Source organism: Bombina bombina, chromosome 1, assembly GCF_027579735.1.
Source record: "Bombina bombina isolate aBomBom1 chromosome 1, aBomBom1.pri, whole genome shotgun sequence".
Taxonomy (NCBI): domain Eukaryota; kingdom Metazoa; phylum Chordata; class Amphibia; order Anura; family Bombinatoridae; genus Bombina; species Bombina bombina.
Genome location: NC_069499.1, coordinates 59,605,634 through 59,631,290, shown reverse-complemented (window position 1 = coordinate 59,631,290; position 25,657 = coordinate 59,605,634). Strand labels below are relative to the sequence as shown.

General features: G+C 42.6%; 1 protein-coding gene across 6 annotated transcripts in view; it reads right to left on the bottom strand.

The window, feature by feature from the left end:
- Window positions 1-25,657, bottom strand: part of PPP1R13B (protein phosphatase 1 regulatory subunit 13B) — a 271,782-nt gene that overhangs the window by 128,509 nt on the left and 117,616 nt on the right. For all 6 annotated transcript variants that reach the window (XM_053697391.1, XM_053697394.1, XM_053697390.1 and 3 more), the window contains exon 3: window positions 4,881-5,000. In XM_053697391.1, the coding sequence (XP_053553366.1) occupies window positions 4,881-5,000 (120 nt within the window). The remainder of the gene's footprint in view (window positions 1-4,880; window positions 5,001-25,657) is intronic.

Genomic DNA, 25,657 nt, shown 5'->3' with positions numbered 1-25,657 from the left:
CATCTGGCACATCGGCCAGATGCTTATGTAAAAGAATAGATAATGCAGAAATCTGACCCTTCAGAGAACTGACTGACAACCCTTTTCCCAGACCTTCCTGGAGAAAGGACAACATTCTAGGAATTCCTGACCCTACTCCAAGAGTAGCCCTTTCACACCAATAAAGGTATTTACGCCATACCTTATGATAAATATTACGAGTAACAGGCTTGCGAGCCTGCAGCATAGTCTCAATGACCGACTCTGAAAACCCACGCTTAGCCAGAACTAAGCGTTCAAGCTCCAAGCAGTCAGCTTTAGAGAAACGAGATTTGGATGGAGGAATGGACCATGAGTTAGAAGGTCCTTCCTCAGAGGCAACCTCCAAGGTGGCAGAAATGACATCTTCACTAGATCTGCATACCAGATCCTGTGAGGGCATGCAGGAGCTATTAGAATTATAGATGCTCTCTCCTGTTTGATACGAGCAATGACTCATGGAAGGAGCGCAAACGGAGGAAACAGATATGCGAGACCAAAAACCCAAGGAACCGTCAGAGCGTATATCAGAGCAGTCTTCGGATCTCTTGACCATGAACCGTACCTTGGAAGTTTGGCGTGCTCCCGAGACGCCACCAGATCCAACTCCGGCATCCCCCACTTGAGGGTTAACCTGGAAAACACCTCCGGATGGAGAGCCCACTCCCCGGGATGAAAAGTCTATCTACTCAGGAAATCCGCCTCCCAGTTGTCCACTCCTGGAATGTGGATGGCAGATAGACAGACAACAATTGTGAGCTTCCGCCCAATGAATAATCCGTGCCACCTCCTTCATGGCTAAGGAACTCCGAGTTCCTCCATGGTGGTTGATGTAAGCCACTGAAGTGATGTTGTGCGATTGAAGCCATCAGAGCATTTTGAATTGCTCTCAACTCCAAGATGTTTATGGGGAGAGCAGACTCCTCCCGAGTCCATAGTCTCTGTGCTTTTAACGAGTCCTAGACTGCTCCCCAGCCTAGCAGGCTGGCGTCCGTGGTCACGATCACCCAGGAAGGTCTCCGGAATCATGTGCCCTGAGACAGATGCTCCAGAGAAAGCTACAACAAAAGAGAGTCTCTTGTCGACTGTTCTAGATCTATCCTCTGAAACAGATCTGAATGGTCTCCGTTCCATAGTCTGAGTATGCATAATTGCAGAGCTCTCAAATGGAATCCAGCAAAGGGAATGATGTCCATGGAACCATCAGACCAATTACCTCCATACATAGAGCCACTGATGGTCGAACAGTAGACTGTAGAGAGATGCAAGAGGAGAGAAGTTTGGATTTTCTGACCTCTGTAAGAAAAATTTTCATAGATAGGGAATCTATTATGGTCCCTAAGAAAACCACCCTTGTAGCTAGAACAAGGGAACTCTTTCCCAGATTCACTTTCCATCCGTGGGAACGTAGAAAAGACAACAAGATCTCTGTATGAGAGTTTGCTTGTTGAAAAGATGGCGCCTGAACCAATATGTCATCAAGGTAGGGCGCCACTGCTATTCCCTGAGACCTGACCACTGCCAAGAGAGCCCGCAGAACCATTGAGAAAATTTTGTGAGCTGTGGCAAGGCCAAACGGAAGAGCCACAAATTGAAAGTGCTTGTCTAGAAAAGCGAATCTCAGGAATTTGTGATGATCCCTGTGGATGGGAACATGAAGATACGGGTCCTTCAGGTCTATGGTCGTCATGAACTGACCCTCTTGGACTAAAGGAAGAATGGAACAAAGTGTTGAGGCACTTTACATCTAAAATGGGTCGAAAAGTTCCCTCCTTTTTGGGAACCATGAATAGATTTGAATAGAATCCTAGACCCTGTTTCCTTACTAGAACAATCACTCCTAGGGAGGAAAGGTCCTGAACGCAGTTCAAGAATGATTCTCTTTTACCTGGTCTGCAGATAATCTTGAGAGGAGAAATCTGCCCCTGGGAGGGAAAGCTTTGAATTCTAATTTTGTAACCCTGAGATACTATGTCCACAGTCCAAGGATCTGGGACATCTCATATCCACGCTTGACATAACAGGGAAAGTCTGCCCCCACTTGACTTAGACTCAGCTGAGGGTTTCTTTGATTGCTTATTCCAAGACTGATTGGGCTTCCAAGAAGACTTGGACTGTTCCTGCTTGGAAGAGGGAGAGGAAGACTTTTGACCTTTGAAGTTATGAAAGGAACGAAAATTACTTTGACATCCTTTAGGTCTGTTCTTCTTGTCTTGTGTTAGAAAAGACCCTTTTCCACCTGTAATATCAAAAATGATTTCTGCCAGACCAGGTCCAATCAAGGTTTTACCCTTGTAAGGAAGCGCCAGAAGCTTGGACTTGGAAGTACCATCAGCTGACCAAGATTTTAGCCACAACGCCCTGCGATCAAGGACAGTGAAGCCAGACATCTTGGTTCCCAGTCTAATAAGTTGCATGTTAGCATCAGAAATAAAGGAATTGGCTAGTTTGAGAGCCTTAATCCTGTCTTGGATCTCCTCCAACACAGTCTCTACAAAAATTGATTCAGACAAGGTGTCAGACCGATAAGATTCTGCACTTGCTACCATGGCAATACAAACTGCAGGTTGCCATTGAAGACCTTGATGAACATACATCTTCTTCAAATAAGCCTCCATCTTTTTGTCCATGGGATCCTTAAAGTGCAGCTATCCTCTATAGGGATCGTAGTTCTCTCAGCCAGAGAGTAGAAATAGCCCCTTCTACTTTAGGCACCATGAATCCTTAATGGAGTCAGCAACAGGAAACATCTTTTTAAAGATGGGAGACGGGGGGAAAGGAATCCCTGGCTTTTCCCATTCCTATGAAATAATCTCCGTCACACGGTCTGGAACAGGAAACACTTCCACAGAGAATACCATAGTATTTATTAAGTTTACTTTACTTTTTAGGGTTGACAACAACAGAAGTATCAGAGTAATCCAAAGTAGCCAATACCTCCTTTAACAGTACACAAAGGTGTTCAAGCTTAAATCTGAAGTTTCCTTCTTCAGTATCAGATAAAGGAATTATACTGTCCGAATCTGAGATTTCACCCTCAGAGGCTACCGATGTATCCTCCTCATCAGACTTATGAGGGAGGGCAATCTGCGTAGCAGTAGGTGGAACAGAAACCTTACTATCTGAATGTCTAATTTTCCTCTTGCATTTTTCCAGCATAGGAAAAGCAGATAATGCCGCAGATACCGCAGAAGATACCTGTACAGCAAAATCTACAGGCAAATAAACTCCTCCAGGAGGCTGAAAGGAACTGCAGGGCACTGTATGTGACGCCATTGAGGCTTGGGACATATGAGTAGAAAGCTGTGGCATTGCCTAAACAGCATCATTCTGAGAGACATTGGGCTCATAGGGCAATAATTTTTCTTTACACTCTAATGTTCTAGTTAAACTTGAACTGCAAAATTGCATAGGTGAAACAATTTGGACCTCTAGACATAATAAACATTTATCAAGAGCAACATTTTCATTATCCATGTCCATAACTGAAAATCAAAAATATTTTAATCCCAAAAATAAAGGAGTAAATAAACTCTTAAGAAGACTACTGTCACTTTAAATTAATCTTTTTTCTCCAAAGCGTTATAACTTTTAGCACCCAAAGTGAAAGAAACTAAACTTAGGTCCTCCACACATCAGCAATACTGAGGTGCCCTACCCCAATTCTAGAGACTCGAAAACAGTGCAGAAACTTGCTTGAACACGACCTCACTAGCCGATGCAGAGAAAACCGTGATGCCGCACCTTTCCGCTCCTGACTGGCCACACAGGAACTGCGCATACACTAAAAGCGCAGTTCCCAGTCAAACAAAAAGTCCCATAAACACCATCCATAAACAAAGTCTCATTAAAAACCTTTTGTCTCATACAAAATGTTAATAAAGCAAGAGCCGCAGAGGAACAGTCCCCAGATAAGGGATTAACCCCTAGTCACATACACTGTGCCTGCAACCCTGCCTAAATAAATCCCGCTTTAAGGATTATTATGTCTCAATTATTTTTACTGCAGAGATAAATGATCTTTTTAAAGTGCGAGTCTCCAGTACCTAGAAGACAAAAAGGCACTTACCTGCAGGAAGACAACTCACAAGCCGTGAAAGGACACTTACTCCTTACAGACACCTGTAGAAAAGTAACCAACTCTGGCTTTCTATGACTAGGGCAGCAATATGTTACTTCCACTACTCTACTGAAGAGATTGACGTGGTCTCAGCTAAACCCAAATCCTTGCTTGCAGGGAAAAGTACCCAAAAAGAAATTAATTAACACCAAAACTTCACGTCCTCCATTGACAGAGGCAATGAGAATGACTGGGGATTATGGGTAGGGTAGTTGACACTTAACAGCTTTGCTGTGGTGCTCTTTGCCTCTTCCTGTTGGCCAGGAGTGATATTCCCACTAGCAATTGGAATGACGTTGTGGACTCTCCATATCTTGCATAAAATGCTTTTACTAAAAGCTATAGCTGTTTCAAGAGTGTACTTAAAAATGCTCTGTGCACCAGTATTTAAACACACTTTCTCAGAGAGCCGAAGGTGCTTGTATCATCTGGTAATAACTAAATTTGCATGATACAAGCCTCCACCGGCTCTTTGAGCAGCTGTTGTATTTAAAATGCTGGTGCAGTGACAATATCTAGCTATCCTTCACATGCACGTGCAGAGAAAAATGCTAACACTAAAACAGTGATAACTATTACTAGAAGCATTCTTGCCAATATACATAAATTGTAAATATGTGACTATTTAAAGATGCAGTTTATCTGTGCATATTTCAATTTTGACCAGAAGGTCCCTTTATTGTACCCTTTAGCAAATATTGGTTGGTCAACCTACATGGTTGTAACGGAAATGGCTACTTACTCTGTTCATTGGTTTCAGCTGGAAACTCCTCATGGCGCAGGAAGAATTTCACTTCCTCTCTGCGAGGTCCCCACTTCTGCAGATGCTCAAACATCAGGTGATCAAACGGTAAAGGGCGTTCTGTGTGAAAAATAAATAGCGTGTAGTCTTTAATATATGGCAATAATAACATATTTAATCAATCAAAAATGTTCAATAATAATACACAAAAAACTCTTAAAAAACAATTTTTTCTGAGTTAAAGGGATATTATTAGTATAACAAGAAACAGATAAATTAAATTAGTTCATTGTATTTTTAAACAAATTCCCTACATTTACAATGTGTTTAACTCCTTCAAGAGGTGCACTCCTGGAACACCCCCATTCTCCTCTAGTTAAGTAAAAGGCCAGTGATTGGAGCACACACACACACGCCGGATTCCCATTGGTTTACTAGCTGTACTGAAACAAAGTAAGACAGGGAACTGCTGAAACCAGACATTTATTGCTTTCTTATTAAAAGAACAAGGATATAAAGTGTAGATTAAAGGGACATTAAACACTAAACATAAGCCTAGTTTTAGAAGCCTAGTATTGAGGACATTCCCCGCCTACCTCTAGTCATGGGTGCCGCACATGTGCAGTAACTCTGCTTCAGATACCTTCAGTGTAACTGCATCACCCATGATTAGAGGGAGGTGCATGAAATAAATGTAGTTAGTGTTTAGTGACTCTTTACAAAAAAAAAACATACAAGCTAACTAGCTGTATCCTTATCTGGTAGGGCACAGGATCAGTGGCATCTTCTGAAATGACAAATGGGGGGGCACTCCTTGGTGTTCTACCAGTGAGCTGTAGACAGAACTGCATCTGGATGGGCGGGGGCAGGGGTGGAGTTGGTTATCGTGTGGGCGGGGCTAGGTGGAGTGGGGAGAGTCTGGTCAGAGTAGTGTTGGGGAAATAAGGGATGATCACAGCTAGGGGAACATGGGAGAATAGTGCCCCCCTCAAGCTACACCACTTCACAGGATCACAACTAACACTTTAGGAGGGGGTTAAACAAGTAGTAAAAGGAAATAGTTTGTGTAAAAATAAACAATACATCTTTACAGCACATGACCTTGTGTAGGGGTAATTAAACGGGACATGAAATTCTAAATTAAACTTTAATGATTCAGATGGAGCAAGCAAATTTAAATTTTTTTTTACTATTATCAGATTTACTTTGTTCTCCTAGTATTTTTTGTTAAATAGCATACCTAGGTAGGCCTAGGAGCATGCACGTGTCTAAAGCACTATATACAACATTGCAAATGCTTGTTGACAGAAAGAGCCTAAAAATGTGATTTCTTACTTTTTAATAAAAATCAATAAATCCCATTCTCTGAGCATTATATTGCTTTATAGCTGCTGATCATACAGATATGTCTGGGACGTCACATACACTGATATGATGCATTTACAGGAAAATCTGATCCCTTTAAGCAAAAGATAACTCTGAATTTTATTCCCCATAAAATGTTGAATTAAACATATTAAAGGGACACTGAACACAATTTTTTTCTTTCATGATTCAGATAGAGCATACAATTTTAATCAACTTTCTAATTTACTCCTATTATCAATTTTTCTTCATTCTCTTGCTATCTTTATTTCAAAATCATGAATGTAAATCTTAGCAGCCAGCCCATTTTAGGTTCAGCACCATGGATAGCGCTTATTTATTGGAGGCTGACATTTACCCACTAATAAGCAAGCATAACCCAGGTTCTCAACCAAAAATGGGCCGGCTCCTATGCATCACATTACTGCTTTTTAAATAAAGATAGCAAGAGAATGAAGAAAAATTGATAATAGGAGTAATTTAGAACATTGCTTAAAATTGCATGCTCTATCTGAATCATTAAACAAAAAAATTGCGTTTAGTGTCCCTTTAATAAAACTTTGTAACATACTTTTATTATTTATGTCTGTCAATGTAAGTGAAGTAATGTACATTGTATAGTCTTACACAAGGTCTGATTAGAAGTTTTTTATTGTATTGTACACGTATGATTGTAATCTACCTTTGTATAATAATAAATAATAATAATAATAATGTTGTTATCTGTATTTCCTATAATTTAACTCTGAAAATATTTTCCAATGCTCCCAGAAGGCTACACATTCGACACAGTGGTTGTTTGATCAATCTAGAAAATGTTATATCTGTTCACAAAGCAAAGGTGATCAGATAAACAATCATTAAGGGTTGTTTTCCTGGACTGCAACATAATGTAAATTTTGCTAACTGAAAATGAGTTTCAACTGCTATTTTACTCAGATCTTTTCCTATGCAATGTTCATTAACCAACAAACCCGAAAGACAGACAGATATTAAAGGGACATGAAACCCAAACAATTTCCTTCAGGATTCAAATAGAGTAGACAATTTAAAAAAGTTTTGAATTTACTTCTGTTATCAAATTTGCTTTGTTCTTATGTTATTTTTTGTTGAAAGGATATCTAGATAGGTAGCGTGCACATGCTTGAAGAACTACATGACAGGAAATAGTGCTGCCATCTAGTGCTGTTGTTAATATACTACATTGTTGAAAAACTGCTGCCATATAGTACTGAAGACTTGCACTTGTGCACACTCCAGAACTCACCTTCCTGCTTTTCAACAAAGGATAACAAGAAAATGAAGAAAATGTGTAAATAAAAGTAAATTGGAAAGTTGTTTAAAATTGTATGTTCTATCTGAATCATGAAATAAAAATGTGGGGGTTTGTGTCTCTTAAAACACACAGGGAAAAAAACAATTATATTGCCCCTTAAATAAAAGGAAAGTCACAGTCTGGTGCTGTAAAAAGACAGTCAAGTTAAAAACATAATTTATGCTTACCAGATAAATTCCTTTCCTTCCGGATAGGGAGAGTCCACGGCTTCATTCCTTACTGTTGGGAAATACAACACCTGGCCACCAGGAGGAGGCAAAGACACCTCAGCCAAAAGCTTAAATCTCTCTCCCACTGCCTCATTAGCCCAATCATTCTGCCGAGGGAACAAGGAAAAGTAGGAGAAACATTAGGGTATAAATGGTGCCATTCTTAAAGGCCCAAGAAGAAGCCACTGCTCTAGTAGAATGAGCCGTTATCCTCTCAGGAGGACGATGTCCCTCTGTCTCGTAAGCTAAGCGGATGACGAAGTAGCCTTCTGCCCGAATAGACAACAAAGAGGAAGATTGTCTAAACTCCTTAGTAGCCTGAAAATAGAACTTCAAGGCGAGAACCACATCCAAATTGTGAAGTAAGCGTTCCTTCGATGAAGGAGGATTAGGACACAAGGAAGAAACCACAATCTCCTAATTGATGTTGCGATCTAACACAACCTTAGGAAGAAAACCTTAGTACGTAAAACTGCCTTATCTGCATGAAAAATCAGATAAGGGGGCTCACATTGCAAAGCAGAGATCTCAGAAACTCTGTGCGCAGAGGCAATAGCCAATAAAAACATAATTTATGCTTACCTGATAAATTCCTTTCTCCTGTAGTGTAGTCAGTCCACGGGTCATCCATTACTTATGGGATTATATCTCCTCCCTAACAGGAAGTGCAAGAGGATCACCCAAGCAGAGCTGCTATATAGCTCCTCCCCTCTACGTCATACCCAGTCATTCGACCGAAACCAAACGAGAAAGGAGAAACTATAGGGTGCAGTGGTGACTGGAGTTTAATTTAAAATTTAGACCTGCCGTAAAAACAGGGTGGGCCGTGGACTGACTACACTACAGGAGAAAGGAATTTATCAGGTAAGCATAAATTATGTTTTCTCCTGTTAAGTGTAGTCAGTCCACGGGTCATCCATTACTTATGGGATACCAATACCAAAGCTAAAACTACACGGATGACGGGAGGGACAGGCAGGATCTTTACACGGAAGGAACCACTGCCTGAAGAACCTTTCTACCAAAAACAGCCTCCGAAGAAGCAAAAGTGTCAAATTTGTAAAATTTCGAAAAGGTGTGAAGTGAAGACCAAGTTGCAGCCTTGCAAATCTGTTCAACAGAGGCCTCATTTTTAAAGGCCCAAGTGGAAGCCACAGCTCTAGTAGAATGAGCTGTAATTCTTTCAGGAGGCTGCTGTCCAGCAGTCTCATAGGCTAAACGTATTATGCTACGAAGCCAGAAAGAGAGAGAGGTAGCCGAAGCTTTTTGACCTCTCCTCTGTCCAGAATAAACGACAAACAGGGAAGAAGTTTGGCGAAAATCTTTAGTTGCCTGCAAATAAAATTTCAGGGCACGGACCACGTCCAGATTATGCAAAAGTCGTTCCTTCTTTGAAGAAGGATTAGGGCACAATGATGGAACAACAATCTCTTGATTGATATTCCTGTTAGTGACTACCTTAGGTAAGAACCCAGGTTTAGTACGAAGAATTACCTTGTCTGAATGAAAAATCAGATAAGGAGAATCACAATGTAAGGCCGATAACTCAGAGACTCTTCGAGCCGAGGAAATAGCCATTAAAAACAGAACTTTCCCATCAGGCGGCCATGCTTACGCATGTCTCAGCGTGGGGGCCTACCTTAACTCCTACTAGGTGGAGGGAACTAGAACAAGCTTCCCTCCCGGCAAACATTGATCTTTCAGACCTACTCTGGGTCCCCCAACATTTAGCTACTCGAATACCAGTCTCAAACCAGCTTATCAAAGGTTGCCAAACAACTTGGTTCCAACTGAGACACAACCAATTGATAGCCCCGCATCCGTCCCCCATTCATCCTGTCCTGTCACTCCTACGAGAACTACCTAATGTCAAGCTAGCTCTCTGGAGAACCCATGAGATTGCCTCCCTGGGTGACTTTTACCAGAATGAAACCCTCCTCACAAACCAAGATATGATAGCCAGATTTGGCATCCCTCGTCAGCTAGACTTTGACCTCACGAGACTTAGATCTCTTATGAAGGCTTGGGGATTTCTGACTGACAAGATTAGGACCCCCACCATCTGGGAGATAAGATGGAAAACTAACCAACAACTATACAAACCCCTGACTGCTCACTACCAATCTCTTCTAGGGCTCCCTACCCTTGTAAAGACAAGGCATATGATCTCCTGGGAAACTGAATTGGGCTTGACCTTCACTCCGTTGGACTGGTCTAGGGCTATACAACTAACCAAAGCTGCTCTCCATTGTGTCACTCTATACGAACTTTACTTCAAGATCATTACCAGATGGCACCTGGTGCCGACCAAGCTTCGCACTATATACCCTAGCCACTCTCCCCTGTGTTGGAGAGAATGTGGCGAGATTGGCACACCACTACATGTGTGGTGGTCGTGTGATCGACTGAGACCGCTCTGGTCTAAGACCTCTGCGATTTGCGCAGCACTGGAGCTCCCGACACCTGATGCCCCGAGCCTAGCCCTTTTACATATAGGGATAAAAAAGATTCCGAAGTATAAGAGATATCTGTTGGTCTACCTGCTGACATCTGTAAAGATGCTGATAGCCAGAAACTGGAAGAAACAACAGCCCCCACGATGGCAAGCAGTGGTTGACCATTTGCAATACATCAAATCAATGGAAGACTATGTCTTCCGCATACACAACCAATCTGCTATCTTTAGTCAGATATGGGAACCTTGGGAAACACTCCTTAAATTGGCTACGTAGCTCCCCCCTCCCTTGGCCATTGTTGGCCTGTTCTGGCTGGGTCCCTAGTCGTCCTGCGGGATGTGCCCCGCTGTTACTGAGCTGAGATACCAAGACACAAAATTTCCCCCCCCCCCTCCCACCTCTGATTCCTTCCCTTTCCCCTACCCCCCCCTTTTTCATGTGAGGTTATATAGAGTAGATCCTCGCTCTCCACCTATCATACATATTTATTATGAACACCTATTAGTTTTCGCATATGACTGTCAGACATCTTAAGTATGGCATACACTGCGATACTTTAATTAAAATATGAAACTTTAATGGTTCCTTAGAATGACCAAAACATCACAACAGATTTATTCGGCACGCATTAGGCAATATCTTTATTATGTTCATGAGTTTTATCCTAGATGCATTGTTCCTGATTGTAACTCATTCCTCCTCTACTTGACAGCGTGTAACCTCATTTCGATTTATGTCAAATGCTATTTATGTTGTTTTTTGGTTTATGTACCCTACTTATCAATAAAAACTTATTTAAATAAAAAAAAACAGAACTTTCCAAGATAAGTTTGATATCAATGGAATGAAGGGGTTCAAACGGAACACCCTGTAAAACGTTAAGAACTAAGTTTAAGCTCCACGGCGGAGCAACAGTCTTAAACACAGGCTTAATCCTGGCCAAAGCCTGACAAAAAGCCTGAACGTCTGGAACTTCTGACAGACGCTTGTGTAAAAGGATGGTCAGAGCTGAGATCTGTCCCTTTAACGAACTAGCAGATAAACCCTTTTCTAAACCTTCTTGTAGAAAAGACAATATCCTAGGAATCCTAACCTTACTCCATGAGTAACTCTTGGATTCGCACCAATGCAAGTATTTACGCCATATTTTATGGTAAATTTTCCTGGTAACAGGTTTCCTAGCCTGTATTAAGGTATCAATCACTGACTCCGAGAATCCACGCTTTGATAGAATCAAGCGTTCAATCTCCATGCAGTCAGCCTCAGAGAAATTAGATTTGGATGTTTGAAAGGACCCTGAATCAGAAGGTCCTGTCTCAGAGGCAGAGACTATGGTGGACAGGACGACATGTCCACTAGATCTGCATACCAGGTCCTGCGTGGCCACGCAGGCGCTATTAGAATCACTGATGCTCTCTCCTGTTTGATCCTGGCAATCAATCGAGGAAGCATCGGGAAGGGTGGAAACACATAAGCCATGTTGAAGACCCAAAGTGCTGTCAGAGCATCTATCAGTACCGCTCCCGGGTCCCTGGACCTGGATCCGTAACAAGGAAGCTTGGCGTTCTGGCGAGACGCCATGAGATCCAGATCTGGTTTGCCCCAACGCCGAAGCAGTTGGGCAAATACCTCCGGATGAAGTTCCCACTCCCCCGGATGAAAAGTCTGGCGACTTAGGAAATCCGCCTCCCAGTTCTCCACGCCTGGGATGTGGATCGCTGACAGGTGGCAAGAGTGAGACTCTGCCCAGCGAATTATCTTTGAGACTTCCATCATCGCTAGGGAACTCCTTGTCCCTCCCTGATGGTTGATGTAAGCCACAGTCGTGATGTTGTCCGACTGGAACCTGATGAACCTCAGAGTTGCTAACTGAGGCCAAGCCAGAAGAGTATTGAAAACCGCTCTTAATTCCAGAATGTTTATTGGAAGGAGTTTCTCCTCCTGAGTCCATGATCCCTGACCCTTCAGGGAATTCCAGACAGCGCCCCAACCTAGCAGGCTGGCGTCTGTTGTTACAATCGTCCAATCTGGCCTGCTGAAGGGCATCCCCCTGGACAGATGTGGCCGAGAAAGCCACCATAGAAGAGAATCTCTGGTCTCTTGATCCAGATTCAGCATAGGGGACAAATCTGAGTAATCCCCATTCCACTGACTTAGCATGCACAATTGCAGTGGTCTGAGATGCAGGCGTGCAAAAGGTACTATGTCCATTGCCGCTACCATTAAGCCGATTACCTCCATGCATTGAGCCACTGACGGGTGTTGAATGGAATGAAGGACACGGCAAGCATTTAGAAGTTTTGTTAACCTGTCCTCTGTCAGGTAAATTTTCATTTCTACAGAATCTATAAGAGTCCCCAAGAAGGGAACTCTTGTGAGTGGCAATAGAGAACTCTTTTGTACGTTCACCTTCCACCCATGCGACCTTAGAAATGCCAGAAATAACTCTGTATGAGACTTGGCAGTTTGGAAACTTGACGCTTGTATCAGAATGTCGTCTAGGTACGGAGCTACCGATATTCCTCGCGGTCTTAGTACCGCCAGAAGAGAACCCAGAACCTTTGTAAAGATTCTTGGAGCCGTAGCTAACCCGAAGGGAAGAGCTACAAACTGGTAATGCCTGTTTAGGAAGGCAAACCTTAGGTACCGATAATGATCCTTGTGAATCGGTATGTGAAGGTAGGCATCCTTTAAATCCACTGTGGTCATGTACTGACCCTTTTGGATCATAGGTAAGATTGTCCGAATAGTTTCCATTTAGAACGATGGAACTCTTAGGAATTTGTTTAGGATCTTTAAGTCCAAGATTGGTCTGAAGGTTCCCTCTTTTTTGGGAACCACAAACAGATTTGAGTAAAACCCTTGTCCCTGTTCCGACCGCGGAACTGGGTGGATCACTCCCATAATTAAAAGGTCTTGTACACAGCGTAGAAACGCCTCTTTCTTTATCTGGTTTGCTAACAACCTTGAAAGATGAAATCTCCCTTTTGGAGGAAAAGCTTTGAAGTCCAGAAGATATCCCTGAGATATGATCTCTAACGCCCAGGGATCCTGGACATCTCTTGCCCAAGCCTGGGCGAAGAGAGAAAGTCTGCCCCCCACTAGATCCGTTTCCGGATCGGGGGCCCTTACTTCATGCTGTCTTAGGGGCGGCAGCAGGCTTTCTGGCCTGCTTGCCCTTGTTCCAGGACTGGTTAGGTTTCCAGCCCTGTCTGTAGCGAGCAACAGTTCCTTCCTGTTTTGGGGCGGAGGAAGTTGATGCTGCTCCTGCCTTGAAGTTACGAAAGGCACGAAAATTAGACTGTTTAGCCCTTGGTTTGGCTCTGTCTTGAGGCAGGGCATGGCCCTTACCTCCAGTAATGTCAGCGATAATTTCTTTCAAACCGGGCCCGAATAATGTTTGCCCTTTGAAAGGTATGTTAAGCAATTTAGATGTCACATCGGCTGACCAGGATTTAAGCCACAGCGCTCTGCGCGCTTGAATGGCGAATCCAGAGTTCTTAGCCGAAAGCTTAGTTAAGTGTACTACGGCATCAGAAATAAATGAATTAGCTAGCTTAAGGACTCTAAGCTTGTCTATAATCTCATCCAATGGAGCTGAGCTAATGGTCTCTTCCAGAGACTCAAACCAGAATGCCGCCGCAGCCGTGACAGGCGCAATGCATGCAAGGGGTTGTAATATAAAACCTTGTTGAACAAACATTTTCTTAAGGTAACCCTCTAACTTTTTATCCATTGGATCTGAAAAAGCACAGCTATCCTCCACCGGGATAGTGGTGCGCTTAGCCAGAGTAGAAACTGCTCCCTCCACCTTAGGGACCGTCTGCCATAAGTCCCGTGTGGTGGCGTCTATTGGAAACATTTTTCTAAATATAGGAGGGGGTGAAAAAGGCACACCGGGTCTATCCCACTCCTTGTTAACAATTTCTGTAAGCCTTTTAGGTATAGGAAAAACGTCAGTACACGTCGGTACTGCAAAATATTTATCCAGCCTACATATTTTCTCTGGAATTGCAACCGTGTTACAATCATTCAGAGCCGCTAATACCTCCCCTAGTAATACACGGAGGTTCTCAAGCTTAAATTTAAAATTTGAAATGTCTGAGTCCAGTTTACTTGGATCAGATCCGTCACCCACAGAATGAAGCTCTCCGTCCTCATGTTCTGCAAATTGTGACACAGTATCAGACATGGCTCTATTATTATCAGCGCACTCTGTTCTCACCCCAGAGTGGTCGCGTTTACCCCTAAATTCTGGCAATTTAGATAATACTTCAGTCATAACATTAGCCATGTCTTGCAAAGTGATTTGTAAGGGCCGCCCTGATGTACTTGGCGCCACAATATCACGCACCTCCTGAGCGGGAGATGAAGGTACTGACACGTGAGGAGAGTTAGTCGGCATAACTTCCCCCTCGTTGTCTGGTGAAATTTTCTTTACATGTACAGATTGGCTTTTATTTAAAGTAGCATCAATGCAATTAGTACACAAATTTCTATTGGGCTCCACATTGGCCTTTAAACATATTGCACAAAGAGATTCCTCTGTGTCAGACATGTTTAAACAAACTAGCAATTAGACTATCAAGCTTGGAAAATACTTTTCAAATAAATTTACAAGCAATATAAAAAACGTTACTGTGCCTTTAAGAAGCACAAAAAAAACTGTCACAGTTGAAATAACAATGAACCAAATTAGTTATAGCAACCAAATTTTCACAGTAAATGAATTAAGTTAGCAAAGGATTGCACCCACCAGCAAATGGATGATTAACCCTTTAGTACCCAAAAACGGATAACAATTTAATATAAGCGTTTTTATCACAGTCAAAGCACAGTCTCACAGGTCTGCTGTGAGTGATTACCTCCCTCAAAACTAGTTTTGGAGATCCCTGGGCTCTGTAGAGACGTCCTGGATCATGGAGGAAGAAATAGGAAGACTGTGACTGAATTTTTACTGTGCAATAAAGCGCCAAAATAGGCCCCTCCCACTCATAATACAACAGTGGGGAAGCTCAGTAAACTGATTTTATTCATAAACAAACGACAGCCATGTGGAAAAATAATGCCCATAAAGTTTTATCACCAAGTACCTCACAAAAAACGATTAACATGCCAGTAAACGTTTTAAATATAAAATTATGAAATGTTATTAATAAGCCTGCTGCTAGTCGCTTTCACTGCAGTGGAGGCTCAAATATAAGTTAAATGTATACAGTATTTTCTTAGTGAAGTTCCATTCCCTAGAAATACCTCAGTGTAAACATACATACATATCAGCCTGATACCAGTCACTACTACTGCATTTAAGGCTGCACTTATATTACATCGGTATCAGCAGTATTTTCTCAGTCAATTCCATTCCTTAGAAAATAATATACTGCAACATACCTCCTTGCAGGTGAACCCTGCCCGCTGTCCCCTGTTCTGAAGTTACCTCACTCCTCAGAATGGCCGAGAACAGCAAATGGATCTTAGTTACGACCGCTAAGATCATACACAAACTCTGGTAGATTCTTCTTCTAATGCTGCCTGAGAAAGAACAACACACTCCGGTGCTGTTTAAAATAACAAACTTTTGATTGAAGAAATAAAAACTAAGTATAACAACCACAGTCCTCTCACACGTCCTATCTATTAGTTAGGTGCAAGAGAATGACTGGGTATGACGTAGAGGGGAGGAGCTATATAGCAGCTCTGCTTGGGTGATCCTCTTGCACTTCCTGTTAGGGAGGAGATATAATCCCATAAGTAATGGATGACCCGTGGACTGACTACACTTAACAGGAGAAAAGAGAGCCTTCCAAGATAATTTAAAGTGAAGGTAAACTATGCTGTATTACTGTGCACTTATCTGCAATACAGCACAAATCAATCAAAATTTATCTCTATTATTAGTTTTTTAATTTATTAGCAGCAATCTTACAAGCGTTAGATTCAACCCGTTTTTTGTTTTTTTTCTGCTTTTTGGTCACATTGAGTTCCTGGCCAATTGACTTCCTGGCCGTTAGGCGGCCGTCATTTGACGTCACCGCTATCTTCAAAGCTCTGCGCATGCGTTAGGTTACTTCCTCTCCCTGGAAAACCAAGCGCGTTGCCAAGATCAATGACGCTTGCTATGTGTAAAGCAAAAGGGCATTAACGCCTGCGCATTATGTGAAATTGTGGATGTTTTGCACATGCGCAGTATTTTTCGAAACCGGGATTGTGGGCACGTATAAAGCGGGTGGGAACGCTCTATACGTTATAAGCTAGAGAGGAAATGGATGGTGGGCGGAGCTTGGAACAGAACGGTAGTGTAGAACAAAATATATTTTTTAACGAAATATGTTAGGTAAAAAAAAAAAAAAAAAAGTTAGCGACTGTGGATTTTGCAAGGTGATAGATTAAATAATGTTTACAGAAAGAGAAAACTTTACCTTCACTTTAATGTCAACGGAATGCAGAGGCTCAACGGAAGCTGTTGCAAAACCCGAAGAACAAGATTTAGGCTCCAAGGAGGAGCCCCAGATCTAAACACAGATCTGATCCTAATCAGAGCCTTAACAAAGGACTACACGTCTGGAAAGGACTGCACGTCTCTTGTGCAATAAAACGGGCAGGGACGAAATCTGCCCCCTCAAGGAACTAGCAGAAAGGCCCTTCTCCAGCCCATCCTTGAGAAAGATAAGATCCTGGCAACCTTAACTCTGTGCCAAGAAAAAACACGCTTTTCCCACCAGAATAAATAGGTCCTCAACACCTTGTGGTAGATACGCTGAGTAACTGGTTTACGAGCTTGAATAAGAGTATCAATGGCACTCTCAGAGAAACCTCTCTTGGCTAAGACTAAGCGTTCAATCTCCACGCAGTCAGCCTCAGAGAATCTAGATTTTGATTAACAAATGAACCTTGTATCAGCAGGTCTCTGCGACAAGGTAACTTCCACGGAGGAGATGAGGACATCCCAACTAGATCAGCTAACAACGTCCTTCGCGGCCACGATGGAGCAATCAGGATTACGGATGCGCGCTCCTGCTTGATGTGGGCCACCACTCGAGAAAGAAGCGGTAATGGAGGAAAAAGATATGAGTTTGAACCTCCAGGGCACTGCTAGTGCATCTATTAGATCCGCTTGGGGATCCCTCAACCCGTACCTGGGTAGCTTGGTATTGAGACGGGACGCCATGAGATCTATCTCCTGCGTCCCCCACTTGCTGCATATCTCTGCAAACACCTCGGGATGGAGAGACCATTCCCCTGGATGGAAGGATTGCCTGCTGAGAAAATCCGCCTCCCAGTTGTCCACACCCGGAATGTGGATCGCTGACAGCGAACAGCTGTGGGCCTCCGCCCACTCCAAAATCTGAGATACTTCCTTCATTGCCAAGGAATTTCTCGTTCCCCCCCTGATGGTTGATGTAAGCCACCGAGGATATATTGTCTGATTGGAATCTGATAAACTGGGACGAACCCAGAAGTGGCAGAGCCTTCAAGGTCTTGAAGATTGCCCGTAGTTTCAAAATCAAAATATTGATCGGGAGGGAGGACTCCTGAGTCCACAACACCTGTGCCTTCCTGGCACTCCAAAAAGCTCCCTATCCGGATATGCTTGTGTCCGTAGTCACAATCTCCCAGGATGGTCTTAAGAAGCATGTCCCACGGGACAGATGATCTGGACAGAGCCACCAAGAAAGCGATTCTATTGACAGGCTGTCTGATACAATCTGTTGAGACAGATATGAAAGATCGCCGTTCCATTGCCTCAGCATGCACAGTTGTAAAGGTCTGAGACGGAACCTGACAAAAGGAATGATGTCCATGCAGGACACCGTGAGACCAATCACCTCTATACACTGAGCCACAGAGGGACTCAAGGAGGTCCAGAGGGCAAGACATGCCGAAGTTAGCTTGCAACGTCTCTGGTCTGTTAGAAATATCCTCATGGACATGGAGTCTATTATAGTACCCAGGAATTCCACCCTGGTACTTGGGATAAGAGAACTCTTTACCAAGTTTATCTTCCATCCATGTGATCGAAGAAGACTGAGAAGGGACTCCGAAAATTCTTCCGCAAGACGAAAGGATGGAGCTTGCAACAGAATTTCGTCCAAGTATGGGGCTACTGCAATACCCCGAGTTCTGGCAACGGCTAGAAGAGCCCCCAGAACTTTCGTAATGACTTTTGGAGCAGTAGCTAGGCCAAACGGAAGGGCAATGAACTGGAAGTGCTGGCCCAGGAATGCAAACCTCAGGAACTGAAAGTGTTCCCTGTGGATTGGAACATCAAGGTAAGCATCCTTTAGATCTATAGTGGTCATAAACTGGCCTTCCTAAATTAAAGAAAGGAGATGGACCTTATCGTCTCCATCTTGAAAAAAAGGGACACTGATAAATTTGTTTAAGCACTTTAGGTCCAGAATTGGGCGGAAAGTTCCCTCCTTTTGGACCACAAAAAGGTTTGAATAAAACCCCAAACGTCTTTCTACAATAGGAAACAGGACAACAACTCCTAAGGATCATAGATCCCAAACACACCCTAGAAAGTCATCCCTCTTTTCTGGTCTGGTAGACAGATTCGAGAGAAGGAATCTGACCCTTGGCGGATGAGATTTGAAGCCTATCTTGTATCTCTGAGATACCACCTCCAGGACCCACGGATCCTGTACGTCCTTGAACCAGGTGTCTGAAAAAAGAGACAGTCTGCACCCTACACGATCTGATCCCAGATTGGGGGCAGCCCCTTCATGCCGATTTGTTTTCGGCAGGGTTCTTTTTCTGCTTGGATTTATTCCAGGACTGAGCCAGCTTCCAAGTACTCTTGGGTTGCTCGGGCTTGGAGGAGGATTGTTGTTGTTGGGATTTGTCAGAATGAAAATTAGAAGATTGTCGTCCCTTAGACTTGTTCTTCTTATCTTGCAGTAGGAAGGCACCCTTGCCTCCGGTAACCATAGAAATAATGGAGTCCAGGTCTAGACCAAATAAAATCTTTCCCTTGAAGGGAAGAGAAAGGAGTCTGGACTTAGAAGTCATATCCGCAGACCAAGACTTCAATCAGAGTGCCCGGCGGGCTAGGACCGCAAAGCCAGAGGCCTTTGAATTTAGGTGAATAATTTGCATGTTTCTCATCACAGATAAAAGAATTAGCAATTCTCAGAGCTTTAATTCTATCTTTAATATCCTTGAGGGGAGACTCCACCTCAATGAGTTCTGACAAAGTCGCACCAGTAGGTAGCCGCTCCGGCAACTGCGACAACTGCAGCTGCCGGTTGAAACAAAAATCCCATATGTTAAAACATCTTTCTCAGAAAGGTTTGCATTTTCTTATCCATCGGCTCTCTAAACGAAGAACTATCCTCAAGAGGTATAGTAGTATGTTTAGCAAGCGTAGAAATAGCACCATACACCTTAGGAATGGAGCCCCACAAATCCAGTTGAGAGTCCGGGACCAGGAACAACTTTTTAAAAGTAGACGAGGGGGAAAAGGAAGAACCAATTCTTTCCCATTCGTTCTTAATAATGTTCGCCATCTTAACGGCACAGGAAAAGTCAAAGGAACTTTCCTGTCTTCGTAAACTCTGTCTAATTTAGGTATCATAGGTCCTTCAGGCAGCGCAGCCTCTGGAACCTCTAACGTAGACGGAACCTCCTTTAATAAGAAACGCAAGTGCTCAATTTTAAATCTAAAGGACGGTTCCTCCACAGCAGGAGGCTTTGACGCTAATGACTCCGACCCAGAATGTTCACCCTCTAAAGCTACAGAAGTTAACTCATCATCGGATAACTGGGACATAATAGGTAAACCCGATAAATATTTAGATGACTCCCGGTCAGGAGAGCTAGGTCTAACCTTCCCCTTGCGTTTGTTAGAGCGAGGTAATGCACTGAGGGCCGCAGACACCGCCGTTTGTAACTGCGTGGCAAAGTCTGCAGGAAGAAGGCCCCCTCCGTATGGAGAATTAGATGTGCTAGGGGAACTGCATGTGGAGTGGATAATGTAGCAAGGGTAGTAATCTCACGGGACGCCGAGTCCTGAGAGGTAGACGGCTCAGAGGGAGGCTTGTCTCTCTTCTTAGACTTTATAAAGGTGTTAAGGAATGTGGAACATAATTGAGTGGGCAGGAAAACCATGGCCTCCTCACAATATAAACAGGTATGATTTAGTACAGAAGTAGTACCTTCTAACATGTCATTGTCCTCCATAGCTCAGGTTATACCCACAGAAGGACACAAATGAAAACGTTTTTTTATTATAGAAAATAGCACCTTTATAACTCTTAATGGCTGGGGCACTCACCACCTCCTAGACCCAGACAGTTAACAGAGGAACACTCTCCTCAGGTTCAAGTCTCAGCCGGAATGGAGGAAATGAACATAGACCACACCCGGTCACATGGATTGCAAGACAGTACTTCCCCTGTTATTACAAGTACAGCAAGTAATAGGAGCTGTGTAACACTTTCAAAAATGAAACTGAAACTTAAAAGTGAAACCTGTTTGTTCCAGCCAAAAACACACTATCAGCCCAGGAAAAAAATCAGACAAAGCAGCATGTAAATAATTAATACACTGATTAATTAACCCCAACTGTTCAATAAACCCCCTTCAGAGGATATTAACCCTGGATCCTATCAAGGTATAAAGGAGCCACACTGTGACCCTGTTATAGCATTTTATGTGTAAAATTTGAAACTACCTTACCTCCAGGATCCATGCTGTGGAACAGAACACAGCCTCTCAAGTGTGACAGTCTTATAGCAGCGCTCCTGACAAGGACTTGAGTGAGAGAAAGCAGGCAGTGAAACTCATCAAAACAGACTGCAACTTTCCCTGCATCTCCAGACTATAACTTTCATCAATACTCTCACTGAGTGGTTGACATGACTACTTAAAAATTCAGTCCTATCTTGAAGGGCAGATACCCTTTTTCAGGACTCTCCAAATATTCTGACACTTCTCTGCCACCTCCTAAAGTGACGAAAGGCAAAGAATGACTGGGGTAATGAGGAAGTGGTAGGGATATTTAAGCTTTTGGCTCCTCCTGGTGGCCAGGTGTTGTATTTCCCAACAGTAGGGAATAAAGCCGTGGATTCTCCCTATCTTAGGAAGGAAATTAAACAATGATTCAGATAGAGCAGCAATTTAATACAACTTTCCAATTTACTTCAATTAACAAAATGTGCACAGTCTCTATTATATATACACTTTTCCAACTGAGCATGTGCAAGAATTCACAGAATATACGTATATGCATTTGTGATTGGCTGATGGCTGTCACATGGTACAGGAGAAGTGGAAATGGAAACAACTGAGATTTGTCAGAAAAAAATCTATTACTAATTTGAAGTTCAGGCTAAATGCTATTGCATTGTATTATTATCATGCATTTGTAGACTGTGCAAATCTACTGTATTTACTGGTCCTTAAAGTGTAGGAAGAAGGGAACTTATGTACAAGAAGGACTGGTCAGCAAATGAAGTGTGTAACTTCAGAACAAGTTAGGTCACACATTTATCCCTCCGGAAACTAGAAAGAGCAACAGACTAACCATTAAACGCATGGCTGGATACCAGTGTTAGAATGTCAGTAAAAATCTTTTTTTTTTTTTTTTTTGTGTGTGATTTTTACATAAATTTAATTACATAACATTAAAAGCTGTCTAGAGGGTTCAGTAAGTCTCACATATTAATAGGTTTAAAAAGTGCTAATGATTTATTTGTTAAAATAATAACAAAACAAATATATATTTTTTATATATTAAACCCGTCACAAACCACTCTCATAAAACCCCTATGAGCTAATGCATTTAAACACTGAACATCTGGATGCTAAAGCCCCCAGCGCAGATGAACAATGGAACCCATTAAATGCCCTAACAGAGAAGACGGAAATTGTTTGTTTCCAAGCCCTTATGATTGCATTAACCAATTTATTACTCATGGAAGAGAGACAAATATTTTGTTACAGGATTCATCATTCAGAACACTACTTAAAAGAGGGAAAAAAATAGCAGAAAACTAAAAAACAGAACAAACCTACTGCAGCCACTTCTAAAAAGGGAAGGGTCGGGTAAATACGTTTTTCCAAACACTTGTGGGTTAATGGGACAGTCTAGTCAAAATTAAACTTTCATGATTCAGATAGGGAATGCAATTTTTTTTTTTTTATATTCTTTTTTATTAATGTTCATTACTTTTACATTCAAACAATTATTTACATCGTACAAGACACATTTTAATCATAAACATTATTTAGATCCAGAATTAAGTACAATATGAATTAAACCTGATTAAGTTAAATCGCAAGGAAAAGAAGAAAAAAAAAAGGGAAGAGAAAAAAAATAAATAAATAAATAAATAAAAAAAAAAGAAGAAGAAAGAAGAGAGAGAAGAGATTATTGGTATATGTAACTTATCATCTAGCCGATTATTACTTTTACCAAAAAAAAACAAGTTCGGCCCTCTGCTTGGCTATCTTGTAGATACAAAGAAAAATTCTTAATTAAATAGTTGCCAATTAAATCCCTTCATCTTCCTCTCGACATTTCCCCGCTTATAGTCAGCCTAAATTTTATTTGATTATATCCTTAATTATAGCTTGTACTTACTGAACCTACCTCCCTACCAAGGGAATGCAATTTTAAACAATTTTCCTATTTACTTGTATCATCAAATTTGTTTTGTTCTTTTGGTATTCTTTGTTGAAAGCTAAACCTAAGTAGGCTCATAAACTGATTTCAAAGCCCTTGAAGGTCGCCTCTTATCTCAGTGCATTGTGACAGATTTTCACAGCTATACAGCGCTAGTTTCTGTGTGCTATATAGATAACATTGTGCTCACTCCCATGTAGTTATTTTTGAGTCAGCACTGATTGGTTAAAATGCAAGTCTGTCAAAAGAACAGAGATAAGGGGGCAGTCTGTAGAGGCTAAGATACAAGGTAATCGCAGAGGTAAAAACAAAATTTATGCTTACCTGATAAATTTCTTTCTTTTGCGATGCACCGATGTAACAGTTAGGATGAAGTCCACGGATTCATCCTAACTTGTATGATATTGTCCTTCCTGACAGGAAGTAGCAAAGAGAGCACCACAGCAGAGCTGTCTATATAGCTCCCCCCATAACTCCACCCCCCAGTCATTCAACCGAAGGCCAAGGAAGAAAAGGAGAAACTATAAGGTGCAGAGATGACTGAAGTTTACATATAAAATACTATCTGTCTTGAATAGAGAGGGCGGGCCGTGGACTCGGTACATCGCAAAAGAAAGAAATTTATCAGGTAAGCATAAATTTTGTTTTCTTTTGCAAGATGTACCGAGTCCACGGATTCATCCTAACTTGTGGGATACCAATACCAAAGCTTTAGGACACGGATGAAGGGAGGGACAAGACAGGAACCTAAACGGAAGGCACCACTGCTTGCAAAACCTTTCTCCCAAAAATAGCCTCCGAAGAAGCAAAAGTATCAAATTTGGAAAATTTGGAAAAGGTATGAAGCGAAGACCAAGTCGCAGCCTTACAAATCTGTTCAACAGAAGCATAATTTTTAAAAGCCCATGTGGAAGCCACCGCTCTAGTGGAGTGAGCTGTAATTCTTTCAGGAGGCTGCTGTCCAGCAGTCTCATAAGCCAAACGGATGATGCTTTTCAGCCAAAAGGAAAGAGGTAGCCGTAGCCTTTTGACCTGTACGCTTTCCAGCATAGACAACAAACAAAGAAGATGATTGGCGAAAATCTTTGGTTGCCTGCAAATAAAACTTCAAGGCACGAACCACGTCCAAGTTGTGCAACAGACGTTCCTTCTTAGAAGAAGGATTAGGACACAGAGAAGGAACAACAATTTCCTGATTGATATTCCTGTTAGAAACAACCTTAGGGAGGAACCCAGGTTTGGTACGCAAAACCACCTTATCAGCATGGCAAACAAGATAAGGTGACTCCCATTGTAATGCAGATAGTTCAGAAACTCTTCGAGCTGAAGAGATAGCATCTAGAAACAGAACTTTCCAAGATAGAAGCTTAATATCTATGGAATGCATGGGTTCAAAAGGAACCCCTGAAGAACTTTAAGAACTAAATTTAGACTCCATGGCGTAGCAACAGGTTTAAACACAGGCTTAATTCTAACTAAAGCCTGACAAAAAACCAGAACGTCTGGGACATCTGCCAGATGCTTGTGCAACAGAATAGACAAAGCAGATATCTGTCCCTTTAAGGAACTAGCGGACAATCCTTTCTCCAATCCTTCTTGGAGAAAAGACAAAATCCTAGAAATCCTGATCTTACTCCATGAGTAGCCTTTGGATTCGCACCAAAAAAGATATTTACGCCATATCTTATGATAGATCTTCCTGGTGACAGGCTTTCGAGCCTGAATCAAGGTATCTATGACCGACTCAGAGAAACCCCGCTTTGATAAAATCAAGCGTTCAATCTCCAAGCAGTCAGTTGCAGAGAAATTAGATTTGGATGCTTGAATGGACCTTGAACCAAAAAGGTCCCGTCTCAGTGGCAGAGTCCATGGTGGCAGAGATGACATATCCACCAGGTCTGCATACCAAGTCCTGCGTGGCCACGCAGGCGCTATCAAAATCACCAAAGCTCTCTCCTGTTTGATTCTGGCAATCAGACACAGAAGGAGAGGGAATGGTGGAAACATATAAGCCAGGTTGAACGACCAGGGAACTGCTAGAGCATCTATCAGTACTGCCTGAGGATCCCTTGACCTGGATCCGTAACAAGGAAGTTTGGCGTTCTGACGAGACACCATCAGATCCAATTCTGGTGTGCCCCATAGCTGAACCAGTTGAGCAAACACCTCCGGATGGAGCTCCCACTCCCCCGGATGAAAAGTCTGACAACTTAGAAAATCTGCCTCCCAGTTCTCCACCCCTGGGATATAGATCGCTGATAGATGGCAAGAGTGAGCCTCTGCCCATCGGATTATCCTGGAAACTTCTATCATCGCCAAGGAACTCCTTGTTCCCCCCTGATGATTGATAAGCTACAGTCGTGATGTTGTCCGGCTGAAACCTGATGAATCCGGCCGAAGCCAGCTAAGGCCACGCCTGAAGAGCATTGAATATCGCTCTTAATTCCAGAATATTTATCGGTAGGAGGGCCTCCTCCCGAGTCCACAAACCCTGTGCTTTCAGGGAATTCCAGACTGCACCCCAGCCCAGTAGGCTGGCGTCCGTCGTCACAATAACCCACGCTGGCCTGCGGAAACACATTCCCTTGGACAGGTGATCCTGTGACAACCACCAAAGAAGAGAGTCTCTGGTCTCTTGATCCAGATTTATCTGAGGAGATAAATCTACATAATCCCCATTCCACTGTTTGAGCATGCATAGTTGCAGTGGTCTGAGATGCAAGCGAGCAAACGGAACTATGTCCATTGCCGCTACCATAAGTCCGATTACCTCCATACACTGA